The sequence below is a fragment of the Pseudorca crassidens genome, chromosome 7 (genome assembly GCF_039906515.1).
Source record: "Pseudorca crassidens isolate mPseCra1 chromosome 7, mPseCra1.hap1, whole genome shotgun sequence".
In the NCBI taxonomy this organism is placed as follows: Eukaryota; Metazoa; Chordata; class Mammalia; order Artiodactyla; family Delphinidae; genus Pseudorca; species Pseudorca crassidens.
In genome coordinates this window covers 53,589,587-53,616,079 of record NC_090302.1, presented here as the reverse complement: position 1 = coordinate 53,616,079, position 26,493 = coordinate 53,589,587, and the positions used below count along the sequence as shown (strand labels likewise).

Sequence of the window (26,493 nt, the reverse complement as noted above, 5' to 3'; positions counted from 1 at the left end):
GGAGGGAGCTAGGAAGAAAAGAGGTTTGAAAAAAATCAATATTTCACTGGTATGGTTTTACTGGCTAACTTACTGTGAACTTCTGCCTGGTGGATTCTCTTCCCACTACAGTCAGGGCATTTCAGAAACATCTTAGGGTTGAATTTCTAAACCTTTCCCATTCCCTCTAAGACAGTGCCATGAAGGAAGGGCCAGTTTGGAGCAATGACTGACTTTGTTAAAGGCTTATATAGAAGACTCTGTGCAACAGTAACTTCTGAAGTAGGTGTCTTTGTCTTAATATCTGCTTTCCAGGATAAAAATGGAAGTGGATAAATAGGATAAAGTCAGTATAAAGGAGTTAAATTGCTGTACTAGAACCTGGTCTTTTCCAGCACTGGACCAGGAATTGGGCATGGATGAACTTAAGAGCTTGTGCCTGTATCTTGTTTTTGCTTGATTTCCTGAATCTGAGGTACTGACACACTCAACTCCAGAGTGATGGCTTAGGTTTAGAATTTAGAAGTTCAGAAACCCGGAAAAGACAGAATCACAGAAAAATGTCAGTGAACATGTTGAATTTTGTTTAAGTAGCACCATTTTCTTAGCCTCAGTGCCGTAAATCACAGATCATGCAGCAAAGGCTTACGTGGTAGTATTTTCTTAGGGAGGGCAATCTCAGTGGAGCAGGAGAGAGGCAGAGCAGAGGGGGGGAGAGCAGGTGTGAGGGAGGGTGTTACTGAGCTTGCCACAGCTTGATGAGAGACTGATCACCCGGTGTCACCGGACATCATCAGGGAGGTCATATGAAGCCACTCTGTCTTCAAACAGTTCATCGGGGGAGAAAAGGAGAATGACTTCTCCATTGGCTGCCATCTCCCACTGGTGGAGCACGCCCCCGCAGGGTGTTAACTCCCTACTCTTCATGGTGCACGTGCATGCGTGCCAAGTGGGTACTGTCGTGCCTGCCCCATGCCTCAGCTGCAACAAGGGCACTGCGGTAGGAGGCAAGGGACAAAGTGCATGTGGCGTGAGTGAGGTGGCCACTGTTTTATTGTACCCGTGAGCAATGTGAGGGAACAGGAGAAGCCTCCGCAGCAAACTCCTTCAGCTGTAGCAGCAGCAATGAAACTAAGCTCCATGTTTCAAAGACCAGGACAAGCAATTCCTAGGGCCACTCTGGCCGGCCAGCAAGGCGAGCGTTCCATTCTGGCATGCTACAAAAACTGAAGGTGTTATAAACATCCCCCAAGCCGGGAACCTGGGAGTCAGGCTAGACTTTTTCTTTTCCTTTCCAGTTTCCAAATTCTTTAGCTGCTTTTAATCCAGCATTTTTGCAACTCCTTCTCTTCCCCTTTGTCCCACAGCTGATTCTTTATTCTCATTGTTACTGTATCTTTCCTGGAGGATTGCAAATGTTTTCCAATTAGTTTCCCTACTTGTCCCAGTTAAGATAGCTTTGGCCTCCAGCAGGAGGAAATCCTTACTTAAATTGACTAAAATGTTGGAGGTAGTATGATTCTGAGGTGTGTTAATCCAGTTTCTCTGAGCATCACATTTCAATTTAACCACGTCCAAGAAAGAAGAAGCATCTTTCTTACGTCTGTCTTAGAAGGGGGAAAACCTTTCCAGTAGCTCCCAACAAACTTCCCCTCAGGTCTCATTAACAATATTTTATCACACACGCGAGTGTAGTGATCACTGGCAAGAGAAACGGAACCACCTACGATTGCCCTGGACCAATCAGGATCCCCTCCCTGGGACTGGGGATGGTTATCCACAGAGGAGGATAAATACTCAATAAAGTGAGGTTCTGATAGGAAGTAAGAAGGGACTGATGTTAATTCGGAACCACCAATGTCTGCCCTGCACCCTCTGATCCTGTGTCCTCCAGTCCACACCACCACTGTGATGCTGCTGAAACACAACTATGAAATAATTCTTCCACTGCAAACTCTTCCATGATCCTTCTTTGCTTAAGGATTAAGTCCAAGCTCTTAGTGACGTATACAAGACCATCTACAAGCAAGCATCAGCTTTTGCTCTTGCCATGTTCATTTCTCAACCATGCCCCCTACTTGTACCTCTAACACACACATCATGCTCCTGAGAAGATTTGCTGCCTCCCAGACATGACTGGCCCTACCATTCTTGGGTGCCTTTGTTCAGACTGCTCTCAGTCTGGAGCTCTTGCCACCCCCTCCATTCAGACGGCACACGTTGACTTACCTCTTGATTTTCCTCCTCGGGTCATCTCAGTGAAGTATTTCCAGAATCCTTGGTAGAGTAGACTAATCCTCCTTCATAGTTTCACTGGGTCTATTATATAATACTATCCTTGCCACTGTAACACATCATTATGCTTCTCCCTACTAGACAGTCATGTTATTTTCATCTTTGCATTCCCAGCATCTAGCAGTATTTGGCACAATGGGTAATAGAAGTCACTTTTGATGTCTGATGAATGATTGAGTGCCTGAGGGTTTAGAGCTGAGTGAGCTAGTCTGAGTCTATTGGCAGCATATGAAGGGGGTTAATCATGGAGAGAGAAGGTAGGAGTGATTAGCATCTTTGTATTTTCTGTAATAATAGAGAAAAATAGTTGGAGAACTGGTGAAAGGGTGGTTAAAAGATTGGTGAAGGGTTTATCTATCCTCTGCCAGAAGACCAGGTGGAATGAAACAAGGGTGCTCATAAGTATTATTTATTCATTATTTAAATACAGGCAACCTTTTTGTTGAAAGCAAGTTTCACTGCACAGAGATGCAGAGTTCTGTCTTATGGGGAGCTATCACAGCAGAATTCTTCTGCCATAGAGAAAGTTCTAATTATCTGAACAAGATTTAAGCCATCAAGGGATGTCTTCTGCAGCTCTTGAAGGGATTTGGAATTGTCCTTCTTTGACAAACCCTAGAGGAAGCGATGTGATGGACTGCGAAAGGCTGTGTAGTTCTCTCATTCTGTTTCTGCTCGGAAGCTGTTCAGTCACCCTGTTGGTCAACAATTTGGATGTTGGAATAGTCGGGTGCAGTCTGTGGGGTAGGGAGCCCATGGCAGGTAACTATGATGATAAAGTACATGACAGTGGAAGAGCATGGGCTACTTGTAACTTGGGGTGATTCAGTGGAGATATCTACAGATATAATAAAATAATGGCTGGAAGAAGCAGCAATGGCTGTGGAAGTGCCAGGTGGGTAGGACACAGTTTGGGAGTATAAGGCATACAGAAATGACAGTTGGGGCATTGCAATTCAGAGCAGCCGTTGATATGCTCAAGCAAATAAGGAAAGAATGAATAAATAATAAATGGCGTAACTGGAAGAATCGAGTGCGGGATAATCAGGACCTCGGTATTGGAAGACAGTTATAAAACTGTAGGGTGAAAAGAAGGCTAAATGGGACAAACATTACTGTAGCCTGAACAACACAGAAAATAGAATTGAAAATGAAGGGAGTATCTAAGAGCATAGGGTTTCAACTAGGTACGTTTGTTATTACTCATCTCTGCCATTTATTTATTTTATTTTATTTTTTGCGGTACGCGGGCCTCTCACTGTTGTGGCCTCTCCCGCTGCGGAGCACAGGCTCCGGACGCACAGGCTTAGCGGCCATGGCTCACGGGCCCAGCCGCCCCGCGGCATGTGGGATCTTCCCGGGCCGGGGCACGAACCCGCATCCCCTGAATCGGCAGGTGGACTCTCAACCACTGTGCCACCAGGGAAGCCCCTCTGCCATTTATTAAGTGTATGACTTCAACTCCATCTGATTCTCAGTCTCTTTATGTGCAACATGGAGAAAATAATGGTACCCACATTAGATAGTTGTCATCATGAGTAAATAAGGTAAAAGTACTAAGCAAGCATAGTACATAATAAATATAAAAATAATGGTACATATTTACTTTTACTTTATTAGTCAAGGGTAGTTTTGTTTCATGTTTTTTTAAGGACCTGGATGTTCTTTGTTAATTTTAACCTAGTGAATCCAAATAAATAGCTTTGAACCCTCTTGGGGCTTGTTAGACCTGTTCAGACATTTTTGCAGGATTTCTTTGCCTAGGAAGCCATAAGAGCATGTAATTAAAATCATCTGTACAAGCAAAATGACCTTATATTTTTAATACTTCAAAAATTTTATTTACAAATAAATTCACAGAACTTTTGGCCACTGTTACATGGATCAATTGTTGACTTTTCCCCATTAGTCCTGACAAGAATTTCATACCATTTTCTGGTGCTGCCCCATATAAGCCCCAAATTAGCCATTTTTATAGTTACTGCCTGTGTATCCAGGGGAAGCTGAGGATGAATTCTCTCTCTAGAGGAACATTGTATACTAGAGCTAACTGGATTGTAATGTAATGACAATATGACAATGTCCAAAGAAAGTCATCCTTTGAAGGATGCTTAAGATCACAAGATTGAAGAGGATGCGTTACGCTGGTAGAAGGTATGTTCTTAGGGAGGTAACAGATTCGCGCTGTATCTTTTGGATCATGAGTCTGTTCCCTATCCGTGGTAGTGAGACACATTTTTATTATTCAGTTTGTTTAACAAAGATTTAGTGAGTGTTTTTTACTGTGTGCCAGACCCCATGCTATATCAGGGATTCAGTAGTGACCAAGAAGCAGATAGAAGTCTCTCCTTTAATGAAGGGGAGGGAGCAGAAATTAATCAAATAATCCGTCTTTGAATGAAAAATTATAACTGTGATGAATGTTATGAAGGAAGGGTTTGAGTAAGTGATGATAAGAAAGCGTAGAGCTGGGGCTTCCCTGGTGGCGCAGTGGTTGAGAGTGTGCCTGCCGATGCAGGGGACACGGGTTCGTGCCCCGGTCCAGGAAGATCCCACACGCCGCAGAGCGGCTGGGCCCGTGAGCCATGGCCAATGAGCCTGTGCGTCCGGAGCCTCTGCTCCGCAGCGGGAGAGGCCACAACAGTGAGAGGCCCGCGTACCGCAAAAAAAAAAAAAAAAAAGCGCAGAGCTGGAGGACTTTTACTTAGCCTGGGAGGGGAGCAAAGGCTAAGGAAGTCTTCCCTGAGGGAGAGCTGTTTGAGATCTGAAGGATGAGTTGATGTATCAGCCAGGGTTCCTGCAGGAGAGGCAAGGCACACTCGACAAGGTGTTTTAGAAGAGTTAAATAACAGGACCATTTACAATGATGTGGGCAGAGTACAGGGAACCAACACGGTACGGTGAAGCGCCCTGGCACTACCAAGGGTGGGGACCTGTTATCACCCCTTGACCTAAAGGGGGAGGGGGAAGGGGAGGTTACTGGAAACCTGAGAGAATAGTCATAGCTCTAAGAGATGGAAGCCCAGCAAGGGCTGTGGCCTTTGGTAGAGGGGACACAGCCAGTCCATGGAGACCTGGGCGGAAGGAAGCCAGGAGAATAAGTCTTCTGACCGCACTGTCCTCACTCCCTCTGACCTCCTGTTGTCTTTTCTCTTGGACGATCCCGGCCAGAGGCCAATAGCATGGAGCCATCGGAAGTGTTTAGAGTGTGGTGTGGTCAGATTTACATCTCTTCACAGTCCACCCTTTCCTCCCATCTTTTGCTGCACAGAAGGATGGCCATGGTGCTACAGACAGCCGAGCGCTGGGTACTCATCCAGCTCTGCCCTTTACCAGTAGCGTTACCTTGGGCTGGAAACAGTCTCTCCAAGCCTGTTTCCTTCTCAGTACAACGGGGACATAACTATGTACTCTCCATCCCAGCGGGGCATGAGGATCAAATAGATAGTGTCTGGGGAACGTCCTTTGGAGACTGGAAACTGCTTTACACGTGGAAGAGCGTTTTATTACTCTCTTTTTGCCTCTGTCTGAGGTGAGATACTTTTCCGTAGGATAAGAAAGTATAACTTAATGTCTGCCAAGGTCCTCAAACATACCCAGTTCTGTGATGGCCTACCAATGGTAGAATAAAGCATGGGCTCAATATAATCTTCTGTGAGGACAAGAAAACGTGATTAGAGGCAGCTCCAAGGCTTCCTGAGGTGCCAGATAAGACGGTGTAACATAATTATGTCCTGTCTTCTCCTAGTCTGGGAAACCCCAGCTGGAAAGGGCTGAAAGAGTGTATTTCCATTAGAGCCTAAATACTTGCTTGGACTTGTTTGTTTTTCACCAGAGAATGAATTCTCAGCCTTCCTCAGCTTTGTTTCCAACGTTTCATGGCTTACATAGACAGGGCAAAATGTCCCTCCCTCTCCTCTCCCTCTCCTACAGGCCCCAGACTGAAAATTCACTTGTTAACTTTTTAAATATACACACAAGCGGGAAACAGATGGCATTATCTGGGTAATGCTAGCAAAAGATCAGATTCTTTTTCAAGGGCTATGCTCTGTTTTGAAATAGCCAAATGAATAAGGTTGTTTTGGCTTGAAATTCGTTATTGAAATAAGGTATTTGCACAACAGTTTATAATTTTTCGGCTCTTCTCTAGGTAGGGTTTGGGCCTGTCAATGCATCTTCCTACCAAAAGGCCTAATTTGGCAAAAAGCTGAACCGTATCAGCCTCCCTCCCATCTCTGAATTTTTCTCTCTCTCCCTGTTCCCACTGTCTGCTGTCTCTCTCCCAGTGGTAAAATGTTTCTTTGGTTTTTAGTCTGCAGGATCAAGAGAAGTGAAAAACACTGCTCTAAGATGTGCTTCATGACACCCTAATAAAAGAGACAAAGTGTTCCCTTCACACATTTCTAGGACGACTGTCACCAGAGCAAGCAGGTGCAATTTCTATTGTATCTTAATTTTGTATCCATATTTTGGACTAAGCATAGTATCTAAGGTATTATATTTTAAAATTTACTTATTTATTTATTTATTTTTGGCTGCATTGGGTCTTCGTCGCTCTGCACGGGCTTTCTCCAGTTGCGGCGAGCGGGGACTTCTCATTGCGGGGGCTTCTCTTGTTGTGGAGCACAGGCTCTAGGCGTGTGGGCTTCAGTAGTTGTGGCACGCGAGCTCAGCAGTTGTGGCTCGCTAGCTCTAGAGCACAGGCTCAATAGTTGTGGCACACGGGCTCAGCCGCTCTGCGGAATGTGGGATCCTCCCGGACCAGGACTCGAACTCATGTCCCCTGCATTGGCAGGCGGATTCTTAACCACTGCGCCACTAGGGAAGTCCTATTATATTTTTCATTGAAGAACGCTCTGGTAACGTTCTTCTGGATATGGTGCATCTTTTTAGGGGGCCATGGATTGCACTCTCCAACCTACAGCCTCCTCTCTCTAGACAGCTGTCATGGGTCTTCTTGCAATAAACCCAGGACCATGTGAAGATGAAGTATTTCCTAGGGAGGATGAGGAGAAGTGAATGGTGGTATTTCTAAAAGTATAGACAGCCTGACAGCAAATTCCAGAGACTGGGTGACATTTTAAATTAGTAATGCTCCTAATTATCCAAATCCTAGGAGACCACATGGAATACAGCCACAGCTCTAGGATTAATATAAGTGAGCACCGTGAACCCATTACTAACAGCATGTTCTCTTAGAATAATGGCACCGTATCTGTGTCAGCACAGTGTGACACTGCAATTAAAACACAGATACGCACATGCACAACCTCTGATATTTCCTGTTTTTTGGAAAAATTTTCCTACTATCAGAATAAAAAGAAAAAAACTATTATAAATTTTCCTGAAAAAAGTAATACTTTGTTTCCTTGTCATTCATTGCCTGTTGGTATTGCTGGGTTAAAATATCAGATTTATAAAAGTGAAATTAAATAATCAACATGTGATTTTATAGAACATGAGCTTGGAAGGCAGAAGTGCCCAGATTCAACTCGTGGCTCCCCTACTTACTGCTAGGTGAACTTGGGCTCATTCAGTGTCTCTCATTTTCAGTTTGTCATCTCACAAGTGGCCATCATAATGCTATCTATTCGTACATTTATTGTGAGGATTTAGAGCCAAGTGAAATGCCTTGCTCAAAGCTAGTGCTAAAAGATGCTAAGAATAAAAGTCACTGATGAGACAGAAATACAGGAGCCTGAGATTTCAGTGATCAGACTGAGCTGCAGACCTCAGCTTCAGCTGTGCATGGGGCCAGGGCCCCAATCCATACTGTCCTTCTCTTCCTCGCAGCATGCAGGTCCAAATGTTGGTTGGTCCCTTTGTGCCAGTGAATGGTGGTCTTTCTGATTGAAGTTCTAGGTCTGAACACAGAGAATAGAAGTTTCTGTAAATTCTATGTGTCCACTGTCTTAATACCCTCCTACCCTCCATGTAAACCTCCCCAACTTTTTGGAGGGGGCCTAAAAAAAAAAAGCACATATCTCACTTTTGGATTTTTAAAGACTCTTCAATTTTTCCTGAATATATATACACACACATATACATATACATATAATATGCATATACATATGTATATATGTATATAATGCTAAACATTATTTGAGACAGTTTTCATTTTGTTCACGCTGACAGGTAGGGTAAGCAAATTCATTCATGACCCACTACTTTTCTTGGCCCTAAACATCCTAAAAGTAAACCATGTTACAAAGAAACTGTAGTAATAATAACAATCATTTGAAAAACACCAATTATACACTAAGTGCTTTGTATACACTTCATACTAATCCCCACAGTAAACCTTAAAAGGTGGGTATTATTAACCCCATTTAACATAGGAGAAAAAGAAGTCTCACAGAGATTCATAACTTGGCCAAGGTAAGACCACTTGTAAAACTCAAAGCTAGTACTTTGATCACAGTGCTCAAAGTTGGCATGATGCCAACAGCTAAGCTCCGGTTTGTGTTTTCACCCCTTTTTTGTCTTTTCCTTTCCTTCCAGGTTGTTCTGGATGTTGGCTGTGGATCAGGAATACTGTCATTTTTTGCTGTACAGGCCGGAGCTCGGAGAGTCTATGCAGTTGAGGCCAGTTCAGTAGCACAATATGCTGAGGTAAGTGGTTGTATTTTTACAGCAATTACTAACTAGGTCTTCAGTAAACTTCAGGAGACTAAGTGATGGACCTTTCACGTAGGTCATTTTAGAAGAATTTTTGTTTTACCAGTCTGATTTTTTTTTCCTGTTGGGATGTTACTCCTGAAAGAGCCCGCCTTCACTGTAGTGATGGATATGAAAACAATTATTTTAAAAATTTCTTCACGATACTAAAATTATAACAGAACTTTCTTGGGCCTGGGGGAGATGAATGCTGTCTTATCTTTAATGACCTACTGAGGTGAGGAGTCAGACATCCCTGGAGCTAGGTTTATTTTTTTTTCTTACATGCTGTACTGACAATAACTGCACCACTCACTTTAAATTTCAATTTTGGTTTAAGGGACTGTTGCTACATGATTGTAGTTGGAGCATGGGCAGATGTCTGTGCTTCTTTTTCAGATTTCAGGTTCTGATTAGAGGACAGGGAGATGCTTTGTTTTAAATATAGTACTCCATTATCCTTATAAAATGTGTACACATATTGGAGAATAAGTCAAGAGTCAAGTAATAATAGCTTTCAGTAATATTTGGATCTAATAACAACCCAGTCGAGCTGCAGAGCTGGATGTGTGTGTGCACGCACATGCACAGGGTCATGTGCTTGTCATCCACACCTGGAGGAGGCCTGCATGTAAATGAGGGACAGAATGGCAGATCGAGAGGGAAGCCTGGCTGCTGCTCTGAGGAGCATCCTGAAACTTTCCTCCGACCTGGGACAAGTGCTAGCTCTGAGTGATGGTTGGGTTTGGATTGAATGACCCAGAAGGGGCCAGAGACCAGTAGACAGTATGGCATGTTCGGAAGGAAAGACTGCCAGGGCCTGATGGCTGGCATGTTCTTACACTCTCTTCTTCCAACAAGTCTTGGATAAAATATTTTTGGTCATTTGCTTACGTACCAATTCTTAAGAGTCATTTTTATTAACTATTAGGTGCACACAAAAGAATATTTGTAAAATGTGTACATTTTAATATTTGAAAAATGTGTACATTTGTAAAATGTGTCAAGAATAACAATACAATGAATGTGTGTCCACTACGTCTTTTTTTTTGGCCACGCCACGTGGCTTGCGGGATCTTAGTTCCCTCACCAGGGATCAAACCCATGTCCCCTGCAGTGGAAATGTTGAGTCTTAACCACTGGACAGCCAGGGAAGTCCCAACTATGTCTTTTAAGAGATAGGCCATTAGCATTTCCATTAAAGGTTCGTGTGTCTTGTCTTGATCATGTCTCTTTTCTGCCCTAAATAGAGGTAACCACTATCTTGAAATTTTGTTAATCACGTTCTCACTGTTCTTTATAGTTTTACCGCATATGTTTCTGTCCCTAGAAACATATCCTTTATGAACTTTCCATAAATGGAATCGTACTGTATGTATCCTGTAATTTGCTTTTTTCACCCAGCATGATGCTCCTGAGGGTCATTTTGTTGATGCATACAGCCCTTGTTTATTCCTCTTCAAGTGCTGGATAGTGTTCTATTATATGAAACGCGCAGTGCACTGAGCTGTTGACGGACTTTGGATGGCTTCCATTATAAAAGTATTTTTATGAATATTCTTATACACACTCCCCACTGCATCTGTGCTGGAGTTTCTCAGTATATACCCAAGAGTAGAATTGTTGGGTAATAGGGCATGTATACCTTCACCTCTGTTCTGTGATGCCAAATTGGTTTCCAGAGTGGTTGTTCCAATTTTTACTCCCTGCAGCAGTTAACGAGAGTGCCATTGTTCTCCAACTTTGGCAACACTTGATATTGTCAGGCTTTGGAATTCTTGCCAATCTGGTGTTTATTACATAATTGTGGTTTTAATTTGTATTTTCTACTCACTAATGATTTTGAGTATCTTTGCACAGTGTTTGGCCATTTGTACTTTCTCTTCTGTGAAATACCTGTTCCAATTTTTTTGACAGTTTTTCTTTTGACTAATTCATTTGTAGAAATGATTTCTATATTCTGGATATTAATTCTATTCAGTTATACATGTGAAAAATGTCTTCACCCAGTTTTGTACCTCACTTTTTCTCTTTATGGAGTTCTAAATAATATTTAAATGTGGAATTCTAAATAAGAAAAGAGGGAGGGCTTCCCTGGTGGCACAGTTGTTGAGAGTCCGCCTGCCGATGCAGGGGACACGGGTTCGTGCTCCGGTCCGGGAGGATCCCACATGCCGCGGAGCGGCTGGGCCCGTGAGCCATGGCCGCTGAGCCTGTGCGTCCGGAGCCTGTGCTCCGCAGCGGGAGAGGCCACGACAGTGAGAGGCCCGCGTAACGCAGAAAAAAAAAAAAAAAAAGAATGCATTCAGGGCCAGGGATGGTTAGAATCTTCTCAAAGCATGGCTTTAAGGACAGCCTGGTCCCTCCTGATGGAAACCATGGCTTCTGCCGCGCTCCTGGCTGTTGCCATGGGTGTCATGAGATGTCCCCCCGTGGGCCAGGCCTTTCACCCTTGCAGAGGATGATCTGCACCAGCTCTTGGTTTCTGCTGCTTCTGCTGACACTCGTCTGTACAATTTGTGGGTGGCAAAGGAGAGTGTAAGCAGCACACGAAAGATTTTCACTCCAAGAATAGGCCTCAGTAGCCTCTCGGCACACAGTACGTGGCGCTACTTTCCACCTTTTCATTAGTTGGTAATTGAACCAGCAGACATTTAATTCTTTTCCCTGGAGTCTTCATTAAATTGCTCAGAAAATATCAAATTGTAACAAGAAAGAAAAATGTATAAATTCAACTACCATTTCCTGTCCGTGGATTCTTCTCATGAAAGGCTTCTGGGCTTTAAGTAAACAACGTTTTCAGCTTGCATAGAATTCAGTTTCAGTCGCATTCGGTGGCTCAAACTGATTTTGTAAGGGCTGACCTCAGATGACTAGATGATGCGAATGACTCCTTGTCTGCAGGGCGTGCACATTTAGTCATTTTCTGCAGGATGGTCATGAACCTGCCCAGGTACAGCCATATGCTTTCACCCTGGGCCACATCTGACATTTCTGGGTTAGTAACAAGAGATCATTCTTGTTCAAGTAACAGGGCAGAACTAAAGATCTCCCGTGGGTTCCCAACCCATGAGCCTGCCCACCTCTAAAGGGCAGCTATCTCTTGCTCTTTTTTTCTTTTCTTATTATGAAACATAAAGCTGAAGCCCTCAGATCATATAGACCAAATGGGGAAAAAAGGCATTAATCCAATCTATACATATATATATATATATTATATATATATATATATATATATATATATATATATAGTCAAGGGGAGGCTGTTTCTTAACTTAAAATTGTGCACGAATGCATGTCACGTGTCTCCATATAGATGATAAATTCTTGAAGGGCCAGGAGATTAAAAGACTATGAGGGTAAGCAATCATGAATAGATTTATGTGTTGTAGTCAATTTAAACTTACAACAAAGCTCTCTGGCTCTTAGATTTAACAATGTTCATAATAATTATTGGGCCACTTAACAATTAGACTTTACTAGCACACAGTTCCTATATATGCTTCATTAGGAAGACTTTTAAGGAGTCAGACCAAGTATTTCTACGTCATGGGTGGTGGAAGTAAAGGCAGGTGGCATTGGAGCTATTGTGACGCTGCCTTTCTAGACGTGCTGGATTCATAATCTAGGGCTGCTCTGTCCAGTATGGTAGCCACTAGACGTGTGGCTCTTTACACGTAAATATAAACTAATTTTTAAAATATCTTTATTGTAATATAATTGCTTTACAATGTTGTGTTACTTTCTGCTGTACAACAAAGTGAATCAGCTATATGTATACACATATCCCCATATCCCCTCCCTCTTGTGTCTCCCTCCCACACTCCCTATCCCACCTCTCTAGGTGGACACAAAGCACCGAGCTGATCTCCCTGTGCTATGCGGCTGCTTCCCACTAGCTATCTGTTTTACATTTGGTAGTGTATGTATGTCAATGCTACTCTCTTACTTCGTCCAAATTAAATTTCTTAGTCGCACGAGCTGCCTTTCAAGTGCTCAGTAGACACAAGTAGCTAGTGGCTGTCATATTGAACAGTGAAAATACAGAATATGTCCCTCATCAAAGAAAGTTCTAGTGGGTAGCACTGATGAAGAGGACACAGGTGGCCATACATCACTTTTCTGGCATGTGATGGCCAGGCTGGTGGCTGTGTTCCCTGCCAGGTATTGGCAGCCATGGCCAGGTCAGACTGGTTTGATGTTAGGTGAGGCAGCCCTCCCCAATCCCTTTTGCTCTGGGCATTGTTTATCTTTCCCTTATTTATGTGTAAGATCTGGCATAGAACAGGTTCCCTAGGAAACAGACTCTAATGCACAGATTTGCATGCAGGAAGTTGATTGCAGAAGGCTCTCAGGAACCTGACCTATGAAGGAAATAAGATAGAATTGGGTAGAGGGGTTAAGCTGAAAGGTAGTTGGAATAAAGGGCTCAGGCAATCCCACAGGGAATTCTTGAGCTGGGGAAACCCATCAGAGTTGAACCACCTGAGGCAAGGGCCTTTATATTTCACATTTTTAAGTATACACTTCCTCAGGAAGGAGTGTGACTTTGGGTAAGGTGGCTCTCTTGGGCCGAGGGAAGTTCGTAGACCAAAATTCAGCTGAGAGGCATCATCTGCCGGCATTTTCAGCAGCTGGGAGAATGATGCCTTGGTCCTGAAGGATCTCTACGGTACGCCACAGCAAGCACTACAAAATCAAGATGCAGGATCCTAGCTTTGATCTGTAGACAGGAAGCTGATGGAGAATAAAGATCTAATAGTAAATCAAGGAAGAGCGTTGAATTGGTGGAGCAAGTGGGATGATACTGAAAGCACAGGCAAGGCCACAGGGTAAATTTGTTACGTGTGCTTTAGGGGTGGGCAACACTGTTCTACAAACTCAGTCCATCATCTGATCTGATGTGCTTTGTACTATTCTAAGGTCTGTGAGGACACAGAGTACATATAAGATGTGATTTCTCCCCTCAAGTAGTTTGTCATCCAATTGGATTTCACACAAGCGAGATTCTTACCATAGGACAGTGAATGCCAAGTGCATCTGAATGGCAGAGACGAGAAGTATCACCACAAGGAACAATTCCCATCAGCTGGGCTGGTTACGCAACCATCAGAGAAGAGTTGCAATTTGACTTGAATCCTTAAGGATGAAGAGAAATGAAATGCTCCTCTTCTCCTTTTTCACCTCTTACAGCCAACAATGAGATTTTTTAAAAACCCTTGGATTTTTATGGGATTCCTCACCTTAAATATGTTGATAATCTCTTCACAAATGCTTTGAAGGCCATTTGTTGAAAAGGTACTTCTAATTTTTAATCTTGAACACTAGAAAGACTGTATACTTTGAAGTTTTCTAATGTGAGTTTATCCTTTGAGCTAGTATTTTTCTCTATTTTCTTTAGCGTCTCCGATAGCTAACTTCTCCATTGTCATTCTCCCACAGACACCAAAAGCCTGAGTCACAAAATTCCATCCAGCCCATCAACACTTCTTTGTCTTTGAACTGACAATAAAGGTAAAAGGTGGCAATAGCTAACGTGTTAAGGAAATAATAATACACATTTTGCATAGTTGAAGTTTTAGAATTTAGGTTGCATTTCCACATCTATAAACTCATAGTTCTTCAGGAAGAGTTTTTGAGGTGCTTGGAGCAGATAATATCATCTCCACGTTACAGATGAGGAAGAACCTTGGAGAAGTTAGGTCATGAGGATGGGATATGGCTCATGAGACCCAGTCCTTCAGTGCCACCTCCTTCTTCAGCATCCAGGTAAGCAGTGACTAGTGTCTTTGGAGGTGAAGAGACGAATGTGTTTGTGTAGAAGCTGGAGCACTTACCCCTGTAGATAGTTCATACAGGAGCCAGGAGGAAAAACATCTTTTTCTTCTGAAGAAATCTATTGTGGGGACTTCCCTGGTGGCGCAGTGGTTAAGAATCCACCTGCCAGTGCAGCGGACACAGGTTCGATTCTTGGTCCGGGAAGATCCCACATGCCTCAGAGCAACTAAGCCTGTGTGTCACAACTACTGAGCCTGTGCTCTAGAGCCCATGAGGCACAACAACCGAGCCCGCGTGCCACAACTACTGAAGCCTGCGCTCCTAGAGCCCGTGCTCTGCAACAAGAGAAGCCACCGCGATAAGAAGCCCATGCACTGCAACGAAGAGTAGCCCTGGCTCACCGCAACTAGAGAAAGCCTGCACGCAGCAACGAAGACCCATCACAGCCAAAAATAAATTTAAAAAAAAAAAAGAAATCTTTTGTGAAGCACTTAAACAGGCAGATAGGTCTGCCATGTAAGAAGGAAACCTTCCTCCATCGGCAAAATCAACTAGAAGCACACTTAACAGAGGAGCAGTTTAAAGTAGTCCACGTGGAATGCCACCCCATTTGCCACAAAACCCCACCTAGGAAATAACCCTTCTTGTAGCTGGATTGGTGATGGATGAGGCAAGAAGGCGACTTGGGAGAGAATATTGATGCCTCTTCATCTCACTCAGTACTCTCTTTCCAGTAGGGGAGGCACTAAACACCTTTGCCAGGATTAGAATTGATGATGCAGGTTCTGGAATCACACAGTGTGGGGTTTTATCCTTGATCCACGGCCTAATGGCCATGTGACCTTGACAAGTGTATTAGTTTCCTAATTGCTGCTGTAACAAATTAACACAAACTCAGTGGCTTAAAACAGTACATATTTATTACCTTACAGTTCTGGAAGTCAGAAATCTGAAATGGGTTTTATGGGGTAAAATCAAGGTGTTACACAACTGTGTCCTTTCTGGGGGTTCTAAGGGAGAATCCATTCTCTGCCTTTTCCAGCCTTTTAGAGGCTGCCCACATTACTTGGCTGGTGGCTGCATCACTCTTACTTCTGAATCATCACTTCTTCTCTGACTCTGACCCTTCTGCTTCTGTCATATAAAGATCCTTGCAATTATATTGGCCCGCTAGGATAATCCACGATAATCTCTCCATCTCAAGACCCTTAATTTAGTCACATTTACAAAGTCCTTTTGCCATGTAAAGTAACATGTTCCCAAGTGTTCAGGGAGTAGGATGTAGACACTTCTGAAAGGCCATTCTGCCTACCATCCCAAATTACCTGATCTTTCTCTACTTCATTTTCTTCAGCTATAAAATTATAGGTAATAATAGTCCCTTGTGAAGATATTATGAGAATTGAATGAGAAAATCAATATAAGCATTAGTACAGTGCCTGACATGCTCTAGCTATTGTTATCACCGTCATGGTTATTAGCAGTATCATTATGGTGTCTCATTTCATCCATGTCTCTGTACAAATCAACTGAACGGATATCATAGAAGAGGAATGCCAGGCACAGTGGGAAGCATGGGGCCAGGCAGAGCATGTTTTTCAAGAGTGTGTGTTTAAATTGCATTTTGAAATTTCCTTATTAGTCCTTTTTATTTTTTGAATGTTTCAATAAAACTATTGATGAATACTGTAATGTAATTTTATTTAATGTAATTTTAGTTAATTTTCATGTGTCAAGTTATATCATTCTTCTTTTTATTTTTCCTAATCTTTTAAAAATCTAAAAACCATTCTTAGCTTGCAGGCCATGCAAAAAAGAGGTCATGGGCCAGATCGGCCTGTGGGTAGTAGTGGTGACGCCTGGTCTAACATAACCCTAATTCATTAAAAAAAAATTTGTTTTAGTTGATTACCTAGTGTGTATCAGGTCTTACGCTAGCCACTGTAATGGCTAACAAGGTAGACATGGTTCCTGTCCTCATGGAGCTCATGACATAATAACCACACATATATAATTAGAAACTGTCAGTAGTGGTTGAGAACCACTGGAATTTTGTAACATCAGGGATGAAACAGCCCCTAAAATGTATTTCCCACAGTGTTTTTGAAGGATGCATCAAGGAGACCCTTCGGGGGCTGAATTAGAGAGGGAAAGGAGCTTGAACAGCAGCAGTGAGCCTACCCGCCCCAAGCCTCCTAAAGTGAGAGCAACACCCTCTTTTTACAATGATGGATAAACGTTACTACATCTAATTTAGTAAATAGCCAGAAAGACTAAAAGCTTAATAACAAATGTATTCTGCACTCCATTGAGACTTGGTTAAAAACAACTTGACTGTTTTTTTTCTTCCTTTCACTTTTTAAAAAGTTTGCTTTTATTTTTATCCTCAATTTTCTTTTTTTTCCAGTTTTATTGAGAAATAGTTGACATACATCACTGTATAAGAATAAGGTGTACAACATGATGGTCTGATTTACATATATTGTGAAATGATTACCACAAGAGGTTAGTTAACATTCATCATCTAATATAGATACAATAAAAAGAAAAGGAAGATTTCTCCTTGTGATGAGAACTCTAACAATTTACTCTCAACAACTTTCCTATATATCATACCACGGTATTAATTGTAGTCATCATGTTGTATATTACATCCTTAGTACTTATTTATCTTATAACTGGAAGTTAGACCTTTTGACCACCTTCTTCCAATTCCTCCACCAGCCCCCCACCTCTAGTAACCACAAATCTGATCTCTTTTTCTATGAGTTTGGTGGGGTTGTTCTTGTTGTTTGGGTTTTTCTTTTAGATTCTACATATAAGTGAGATCATACAGTATTTGTCTTTCTCTATCTGAGGCATAATGCCTTCAAGGTCCATCCTTGTTGTCACAAACGGTAGGATTTCCTCATTTCTTATGGCTGAATAATATTCCATTATTTATAGATAGATAGGTAGATAGATAGATCACAACTTCGTTATATAGTCATCCATTGATGGTCACTTAGCTTGTTTCGTTTTTTGGCTATTGTAGATAATGCTTCAGTGAACGTGGAAATGCAGATATCTTTTTTTTTTTTTGCGGTACATGGGCCTCTCACTGCTGTGGCCTCTCCCGTTGCAGAGCACAGGCTCCGGACGCGCAGGCTCAGCGGCCATGGCTCACGGGCCCAGCCTCTCCGTGGCATGTGGGATCTTCCCGGACCGGGGCACGAACCCATGTCCCCTGCATCGGCAGGTGGACTCTCAACCACTGCGCCACCAGGGAAGCCCCAGATATCTTTTTGAGACAGTGGTTTTGTTTCCTTTAACCCCCCCCCTTTTTTGCTTGATTGAAGCATACTTGATATTTTTAAATTGCACACACACTTGAAGTGTATACATCTTGAAGAATTTGATGTATGCATGATCCATGATACCATCACTAGAACCAAGTTACTAAACATATCCATCACCTGCAAAAATTTCCTTGTGTTCTTCTGTTTTTGTTTTTTTTTTGATAACACTTTACATGAGGTCTATCCTCTTAACATATTTTAAAGTACACAGTGCTGCCTTGTTAAGTATAGGTGCTGTGTTGTACAGTAGGTCTCTAGAACTTACTTATCTTGTATAACAGAAACTTTATACCCATTGAAAAACAATTCTCCATTTCTCCCTCCCCTAGCAACGCTGTTCTATTTTCTGCTTCAATGAGTTGGGCTGTTTTACATACTTCATGTAAGGGGAATCATACAGTATTCTTCCTTCTGTGATTGACTTATTTCACTTAGCATTATGTCCTCTAGGTTCATTTATGTTGTAGCAAATGGCAGGATTTCCTTCTTTTTTTAAGGCTGGATAATATTCCATTGTATGCATATACCACATTTTCTATTGTGAATAACGCAGCAATGAACACAAGTGCAGATATATCTTCAAGGTCCTGATTTCACTTCTTGTGAATATACACTCAGAATTGAAATTCATAGATCCTACGGTAGTTCTATTTCTACTTTTTTATGGGAACTCCAGTTTTCCATAGTGGCTGCACCATTTTATATTCCCACCAACAATGTATAAGGAGGGTTCCAATTTTTCCACATCCTCACCAACTTATTTTTTTGCTATTACTTGTAAAAAGCCATTCTATTTAAGGTGATGTCTCATGGTGATTTTGACCTGCATTTCCCTGATAGTTAGGAGAGCAATACCCCTTTTATCTGTTTTACTTACTGGGTTTCTGGATCAACTTTTATTTAAAGAAGGGTCTGGAGGCTAAAAGAAAACCTTCTGAAGCTGATGTCCAATTCCTTCAAATTCCAGAGGGGGCCTAGATAAGTAAGGGTTTTGCCCACATCTACAGTTGCCTTTCTTCTGCTGTGGGAAACTGTCCTTAGTTCCAACATTGACGCGTCTTCATATCTAAACCATAACCCACGCAGCTCCTTAGCTCACTTTGCAGCTTCTGAAATCTACTTTCCTTAAGACAAGAGTCTCAGCTCACAGCCACTCACCTTCTTGTCCCTCTCTTCCTTCCTAGCAGCCCCCACAGTGCAGAGCTGCTGTTGGCCCCCATTTCAGGGCCAGTTTGATTCTGGCCGTGAGAAGAGAGAAGCAGCGTCTTTGCAGAAAGTGTTTGTTGACCTGAAGCATTTTTCTGCGGTGGCAGCTACACATTTTAGGGGAATTGTGATTTAGGCTACACGTTTTCTTGACAAGCAGAGCAGGGAAGGTGGTACAGACTGTAACTTAAATTTGTCCAAATAAGAAAGGTGTCATTTGAACTCTCCTGGGGAGTGAAACTAATAAGCATTCAGATGGTTGATTACTAGTGGTTGCTAACAATGTCTTGATGTCTTAGAACTAACTCCCTTCAGCTCTAGCTGTGAATTTGCTTCACACTCCCATCCCCACCCCAACTTTACTTTCCCCAGCCAGTTCCAGGTAGCTCAAGAGTTTCACCCTACAGGAAGTCCCACAAGAGAGGGAAAAAAAACAGTATCGGTGTTTAGCAGTGTGAGACCCTTGGAAGACCAGAGCAATGCCTGAAGAGGAAAAAATTCAGTCACATCAACAGGTGGGTTCCGCACACGATGCTAAGTAATCACTTTGAGTCCTCATTTTCCGCAGGATTGATGAATCCTCTTTCGCTCTGGCTGATGGTTTGGCCATCGTGTAGCCTCAGATTGGTGTCCAACCTTGCTCTTTTCATCTACTGTAGCTGAGGAAATGATAACTGGTTTTGCCACCTGGGTTACCTTTTAATGATCTGAAAGACCCCAAGGAGCCGCCATTTCTTTTGTGCAGCTCCTCACTCAGCAACCTAATAGCCATCTGAAAAGAGCTTTCTTGAAAAGAAAAAAGTCTGCTCCTCTCAGGCAGAGGCAATAATACCGCACGATTCTCTGATTAAACTGTCACACTGCGAGTATTACTGGGCATCTGACCTGCTTGAAACGGACTTACCGCTGAGGCTTCTTGGTATTTGCACTGCTGCTTTTCTGCCAACAAGCCATGAAATGACAGATGAGTGTCCCTAAACTTTAGTGTGGACGGCAAGTAAAGTGCCCAAGAAACTGCTGGGGCCCAGCCACCTCCTGGGGCAGTGCTGGAAGGGGAAACGTGTTTTTCTTTAGGGTCACCCTCTGTGGAAATGAACTTCAATCACGGGTGAAACTAAAGCCAGCACCACAGGGTACGTGAAACTGGAGCAAAAACATGCAGCACAGTCTCCCCTCGGCCCCAGCAAACAGGCAGCCTCTGCTGACAGGTATCGAACTTGGAACTGAAAGCAGGAAATTGTTCTCTCTCCTCCCGAGATTCTTTTAAAAAATAAAACATTTTAAACCTCAAAACCACCATAATGTAGTATTTAAAAAAGCAACTTCCTGTGTGTGGGAGTGGCTAGTACTTCAGGCAGGGACCTGGTCCTTACGGTGGTTACGTATGTGCAAAGCTCTGCTTGTGTATCCTGATTGGTGTACATTTTTAGCTATCCCATCAACATATATTTATATATAGATAAGTTTATTTTGAAAACTATGTATGTACTATTGTACTCACATATTATGTACATTATAAACATACTCCAAAGTTAAAATGATGAGATCCCACTATACACCCGCACATAGCTAAAGTTTAAAAGACTGACGACAAAGCCAGTTGGACCTGCATACATCGTTGGTGATAATGTAAAATGACATAAGAACTTTTGAGAATAATTGGACAGTTTCTCTTAAAGTTAAAAATGCACTCCCCCTGTGACCCAGCAGTTCCACTCCTTGGTGGTTACCTAAATGAAGTAAGGAATTTCTTTGTGGAATATATGTTTCCACAGAGATTTGTATATGAAAAGCTAGAAGCAACCCAAATGTCCATCAGCAGATGAAAGGACAAGCCGGTTGTAATAGTACATCCAAACAATGGAATGCTATTAAGTAATACAAATTGATAAACTCCTTTTATACATAATAATATGGATGAATCTCAAAAATACTATGCTGAGTAAAAGAAGCCGGATACAAAAGAGCATATTAATTTATTCATATGAAATACTGAAGTAGGCAGAACTAATCTAATAGAGAAAAGCACAGCAGTGGTTGCCTGAGGGTAGGTGGTGGCGAGTGGGGTGAAGGAGGGGTGAGGATTGACCGTGAAGGAAATCGGGGGTGCTGGATATTTTCTATATCTTGATTGTGGTGGTAGTTACTTGGGTACACATATTTATTAAAACATATTAAACTATATACACTGAAAATGAGTGTGTTTCATTGTATTTAAATTGTTCAACAGGCATTCAGTAAGCATGCTTTTTAAAAAACAAAAGTAAAGTTCTGTTCACTTTTGTACTGGAAGTCTTAGTTCGTGCAGTAATATAAGAACTGGGAATAAAATGCACGAAAAGGGAGGAAAAGATGAGACAAGGATGAAAATCAATGATACTTTAAAACATATGTATTTCACTGGTAGCACACAAAAACCTATAGAGTTGTGTGATTTTAAATATTGATTTAATATTTGGTGATAATGTGATTTAAAAGTCTGGTTCTATATTAAATATATTTAGGGCTGTTGCTGCTGGGTGGAAAACATACAAATACATGTAAATTAAAATGGAAGAAGGGCAAAATAATTTGAGCTAAATAAATCACAATACTCAATTTTTAACCCATCTACCATTATGCAACGCGAATGGTAGTTGTGTTGAAGAGAGTTGAAGCAGCCTGTGCAAGACCATAGCTAAGCAGATGGTAGAGCCAGCCTTTCCCCCAGACAGACACTGATATCAGAGCCTACACACTTTTATTTTTTTTTTTTTGCTGCCTGCTTGGAGTTTATTTTCTACTTGGTGCAAGGCACAGGGTTATGGGCTGTCAGTAAGGCTCTCGTGTGGCTTGGATAGTAGAGTGGGGTCTTCTCAACTTCCTTTTTGGTGTTTTGCTGTTTTGATAATTTAAAAAACCCAACTGCTTCCATTGGCTGCAGCCTGCTTAGTCTGGGGGAGGGGAAGGAGGGGCGGGGCTCTGAGAAGCCTAGTCTGGTTCTGTATTAAATATATTTAGGGGTGTTGCTGCTGGGTGGAAAACATACAAATACATGTAAATTAAAATGGAAGAAGGGCAAAATAATTTGAACTAAATAAATCACAATACTCAATTTTTAACCCATCTACCATTATGCAACGCAAATAAAATTTAGTTAATACATATCTCTTTTCTCTGATAGTCAATCAAAAAGTCTTACAAACTAATCAGAAGGTGTTACATTTTTAAGAACTAGGTTTAAAATTATTAAAATTCTTCTTTTGGAAGATTTTTAAGCAAATTAGAAAATCATACTTCCAAGTTTTAAAAATTTTTCCGATCTGAGACTTTTTATATCGTTTTCAGAAATGAAATCATGAAGCCATGAAATATCCCGAAACAACAATTTTCAAAATGTTCTTTCCATAGCATGACTTTCTCTTGAAAACTTGTTCCTCCCTCATTCATTACTAAAAGTCATCTTTGAAAGGGCAAATTAAGTTTATTTTTTCAAAAGTGCCTGCTGGTAGAATAATTCTGACAGCTACATGTCATCATAGAAAATTTCAGCAAATTACAGCTCTTGTCTTTAACAAGAAAATTCCATGATTCATTTGTAAGTGGAGCAGCTCTTATAAATACTTGCTATGAAATAGCCAGCAAAGGCTCATTGCTGTAAAAATTTCCCAGGACATCCCTATGTTATTACAAAGTACTATAAACAGTGTACTATCTCGTAAAGGCTTTCTTAAAAAACATAAAATTATTCACATCGATGACATCCCATAGCCCATGTGGACTTCTTACTTAAACTTTTTGTCTTTAATAACTTACTGATATATGATGCCGTGAAGGAATTTCACGTGTGGAGCTATCTCTGAAACATTCTCTTTATGTGAATTTTTTAGAAATTGGCACCAAAATAACTGCTCCATCAGTGGTTACATGTACACAGTTTTCCCATACATTGATATTATTAAAGATCATGAATCTTCTTTAGTACCTGGTTTCTTTAGTGGGCTCTCAGAAAAACAGTTGTTCTCGTACCTGTTTTTGAAACAGAATCTAGAATTTAACATAACTTACGTTAGGAACATCTGTAGAATCTAGAATTTAACATAACTTACATTAGGAACATCTGTATTTAATACAAACGTAGCAAACCTTCCACATAGCATATTTTTTCTGAATTGTTTCTTAAAATCATCAACAATGTTTTCTCGCAGTTGTCAATAATATTTGCTAATAGATGAATGCATTTTACTTTTTTGCTATATTGTTTCTATGTATTATTTCAGTCGTTTTTACCACAGCAGGAAGAACCAGTATTTCTCCTTGATATGTGGCTTTGATCATTTGTTATTATGTAAGGAACCTCAGAAATGGCATATAAAGCTTGGAGAAATTTTCTGCAGAACTGGATTGAGTAATGTATTCCTTTAAACAGTTGTTCAAAAAAAAAAGAATTGTAAAAGTTTGTCTACGTATCTCAGATGATAAGCTGTTTAAAAATGTCTTACAAATCCAGATGCTTTTTACTAGCACCATATATAACCTTAAGGTGAGCTTTGTTGTGAATGATATTGGGTGTAAATATATATTTCAAAAAGTTTTCTTTGTAATTTTGAATCTTTTAAGCTGTCTTCTTGTAAGAATTAAATATCCATTATTTTTGCATGGATCTAACAAGAGCTAGTAATGAGAAGGGTCAGGTCTGCCACTGTCTTGTGTGCTTGTTTCTGTATGATGACTATAGGGGTACGTCTGGGATGTCCTGGACCCTGAAAGAGGGTGACAGGGTGCTATGTCGGAAGAAAATGGGTTACTGGAGCTCCTCAGTTTGCTTTCACCCCCTCCCCCACCTCCGCTGCCAGTCCTGTGATTGGCATATAAAATACAGATCACGAGTGTAGGCTCTGGGCCCCGTGCCTCTGGGTCGTGGAGCGGCCGCCCGCGGTCTCCTGCGCAGATGGGCCCCGTGGCCTAGCGCCCCCGTCCCCAACGCCGAGGCCCGCGAGGGGTCGCCCCCGAGGTTTCCACCAACCCACGAGGACGAGCGCGGCAGCCATCCCCTCCCGCAGCTCGCTCGTGGCCACCCACGACTACTGCCAGCGCCGCCTAGGCTCCACTTCCAGTTCACAGCTCCTGCGGAAGCCCTTCCCTTCCACCCCGTCTCCCCAAAGCCCACCCTGGACACCGGTGGGCTGGCTGCTTTTTCGGGAAGTGCGCTCTCCCATTCGTGGCCACAGTGTTGGAGTCTCGCCGGCACTCAGAATCTGCCCAGGCCTCCACCGGCAGTGATCACCTGTGACCTGTCTCGGGAAGCCGTGGGCAAGCAGCAGCCTGGCGGCCAGCCTGACAAAACCCGCGGCCGGCCCCCGTCCTGAAGGGCCACCGCCAGCTGCCAGGCTTCCTTCCGAGGCGCTAGGCTTCTCAGAGCCCCGCCCCTCCTTCCCCTGCCCCAGACTAAGCAGACTGCAGCCAATGGAAGCAGTTGGGTTCTTTAATATCAAAACAGCAAAACACCAAAAAGGAAGTTGAGAAGACCCCATTCTTTCCTATCCAAGCCACATGAGAGCCTTACTGACAGCCCATAACCCTGTGCCTTGCACCAAGTAGAAAATAAACTCCAAGCAGACAGCAAAAAAAAAAAAAAAGTGTGTAGGCTCTGATATCAGTGTCTGTCTGGGGGAAAGGCTGGCTCTACCATCTCCTTAGCTATGGTTTTGCACAGGCTGCTTCAACTCTCTGCACTTTGGTTTCCTCATTTGTACAATGAGGTTATTAATAATAGTACATCTGATTATCTGTTCCTTTCCCTCTTTCTCCGTATGCAGCACATCAGATCTCGCAAGCTCTTCCTTCAAAATATATCCTGAATCCACCCACTGTTCCCCACTCCCCTCCAGGCAAAGCCGTCTCTTACCCAGAAGAGCAGATTAGACTCCTAACTAGTCTTCTTGCTGCTCTCCATTTCCCTTTTGTTCTGTTTTGCACATTGCGGCCTGAGTAATTCTTTAAAAGGGTATGTCAGAACCTGGCACTCCTCTGCTCAAACCTTCCAGAGGCTTCCCAGACTAGCCTGAGTTGAGTCCAGAGTCCTTCCCACCGGCCTCCCCCCTGCCCCCGTCCCCGACCACGTTTCCTACCACACTTCCCCTCACTCACTCTGCCCCAGCCTTTCTGCCTTTATTGCTCTTCTCTGAAGGAACAGGCACACTTCCTATTCCTCCTGGTCTTTGCTCTCACTGTTCCATCTTACAGGAAAATCCTTCCCCCAAGCGACCACAGGGCTGGCACTCATTCCACAGTTCTCCTCAAACGTTAACGTAGAACCGAGGTCTTCCCTGATCACTCAGTGAAGAAGCACCTTCCTTTGGACCATTCGGTATTCCTTTACCCGCTTTATGTTCACTAATGGCACTTTTATACCCTAAGATATTTCAAATCAATAGCCCGCTTGTCTGTCTCCTACCACTAGCCCAGTGTCTCTTAGTCTGGGCTGATCTTGCCTCCCTGGGGACGTTTATCAGTGTCTAGAGACGTTTTGGGTTGTCTTATTGGGAGAAAGGGGTAGAGGGCAGGGACGCTGCTAAGCACCTCAAATGCTCCAGACAGAAGCCCCAACAAAGAATTATCTGGCTCCAGACGTCAGTAATGCTGACATAAGCAACCGCACTGTAGAATAGAGGGGTGTGAGAGCAGAGACCTGGTCTGTGTTGTCTCCATTGTCCACAGTGGTTACAACTGTGCTTGGCACGTAGGAGGTGCACAGTACATTTCTGTCGAGTAAATGAATACAATGAGAGTGTGTAAACCATTCAGCATAGAGTCTGCAAACGGAACTCTTCCGTTTAACGTCGAACAGATATCTATTGAGCGTCACAGCGTGCCAGGCACTGTGCTAACTTTTGAGGATAGAATAGTGAGTACGATATCCTAGGTCTCTGCTCTCATTAAGGCTCCCTTTTAGTGGACGTTAATGTTAGCTGTTCTTGTTATTAGCTTGGTTATTGTTTATATCAGTCATTCTGGCACTACCTACGGTTTTCCATGAGACTGTGGTTTGTTTTGTTGTGTTGTGTTGTGGTTTTTATTTTTCAGCGATACTTGGAAAACTTAGCTTAGATTTACCACAAGCAGCCTGGCATAGTGTAAATAAGGACTGTAGAATTTGGAATCAAACAGCCTAGGTTGATACATGGGCTGTAGCATTTAATGTAGGTGTATCTGTCAGAATAGGCAAGGCTTTTTCTTCAAGGTTCTGTTACAGTAACAA

At 42.4% G+C, this 26,493-nt stretch overlaps 1 protein-coding gene across 1 annotated transcript in view; it reads left to right on the top strand.

Annotated features, from left to right (window-relative positions):
* The window catches only part of LOC137227049 (histone-arginine methyltransferase CARM1-like), a 265,505-nt gene that overhangs the window by 170,759 nt on the left and 68,253 nt on the right, over nucleotides 1-26,493 (top strand). The window contains exon 5 of the mRNA XM_067742423.1: nucleotides 8,776-8,886. Coding sequence (XP_067598524.1) covers nucleotides 8,776-8,886 — 111 coding nt within the window. The remainder of the gene's footprint in view (nucleotides 1-8,775; nucleotides 8,887-26,493) is intronic.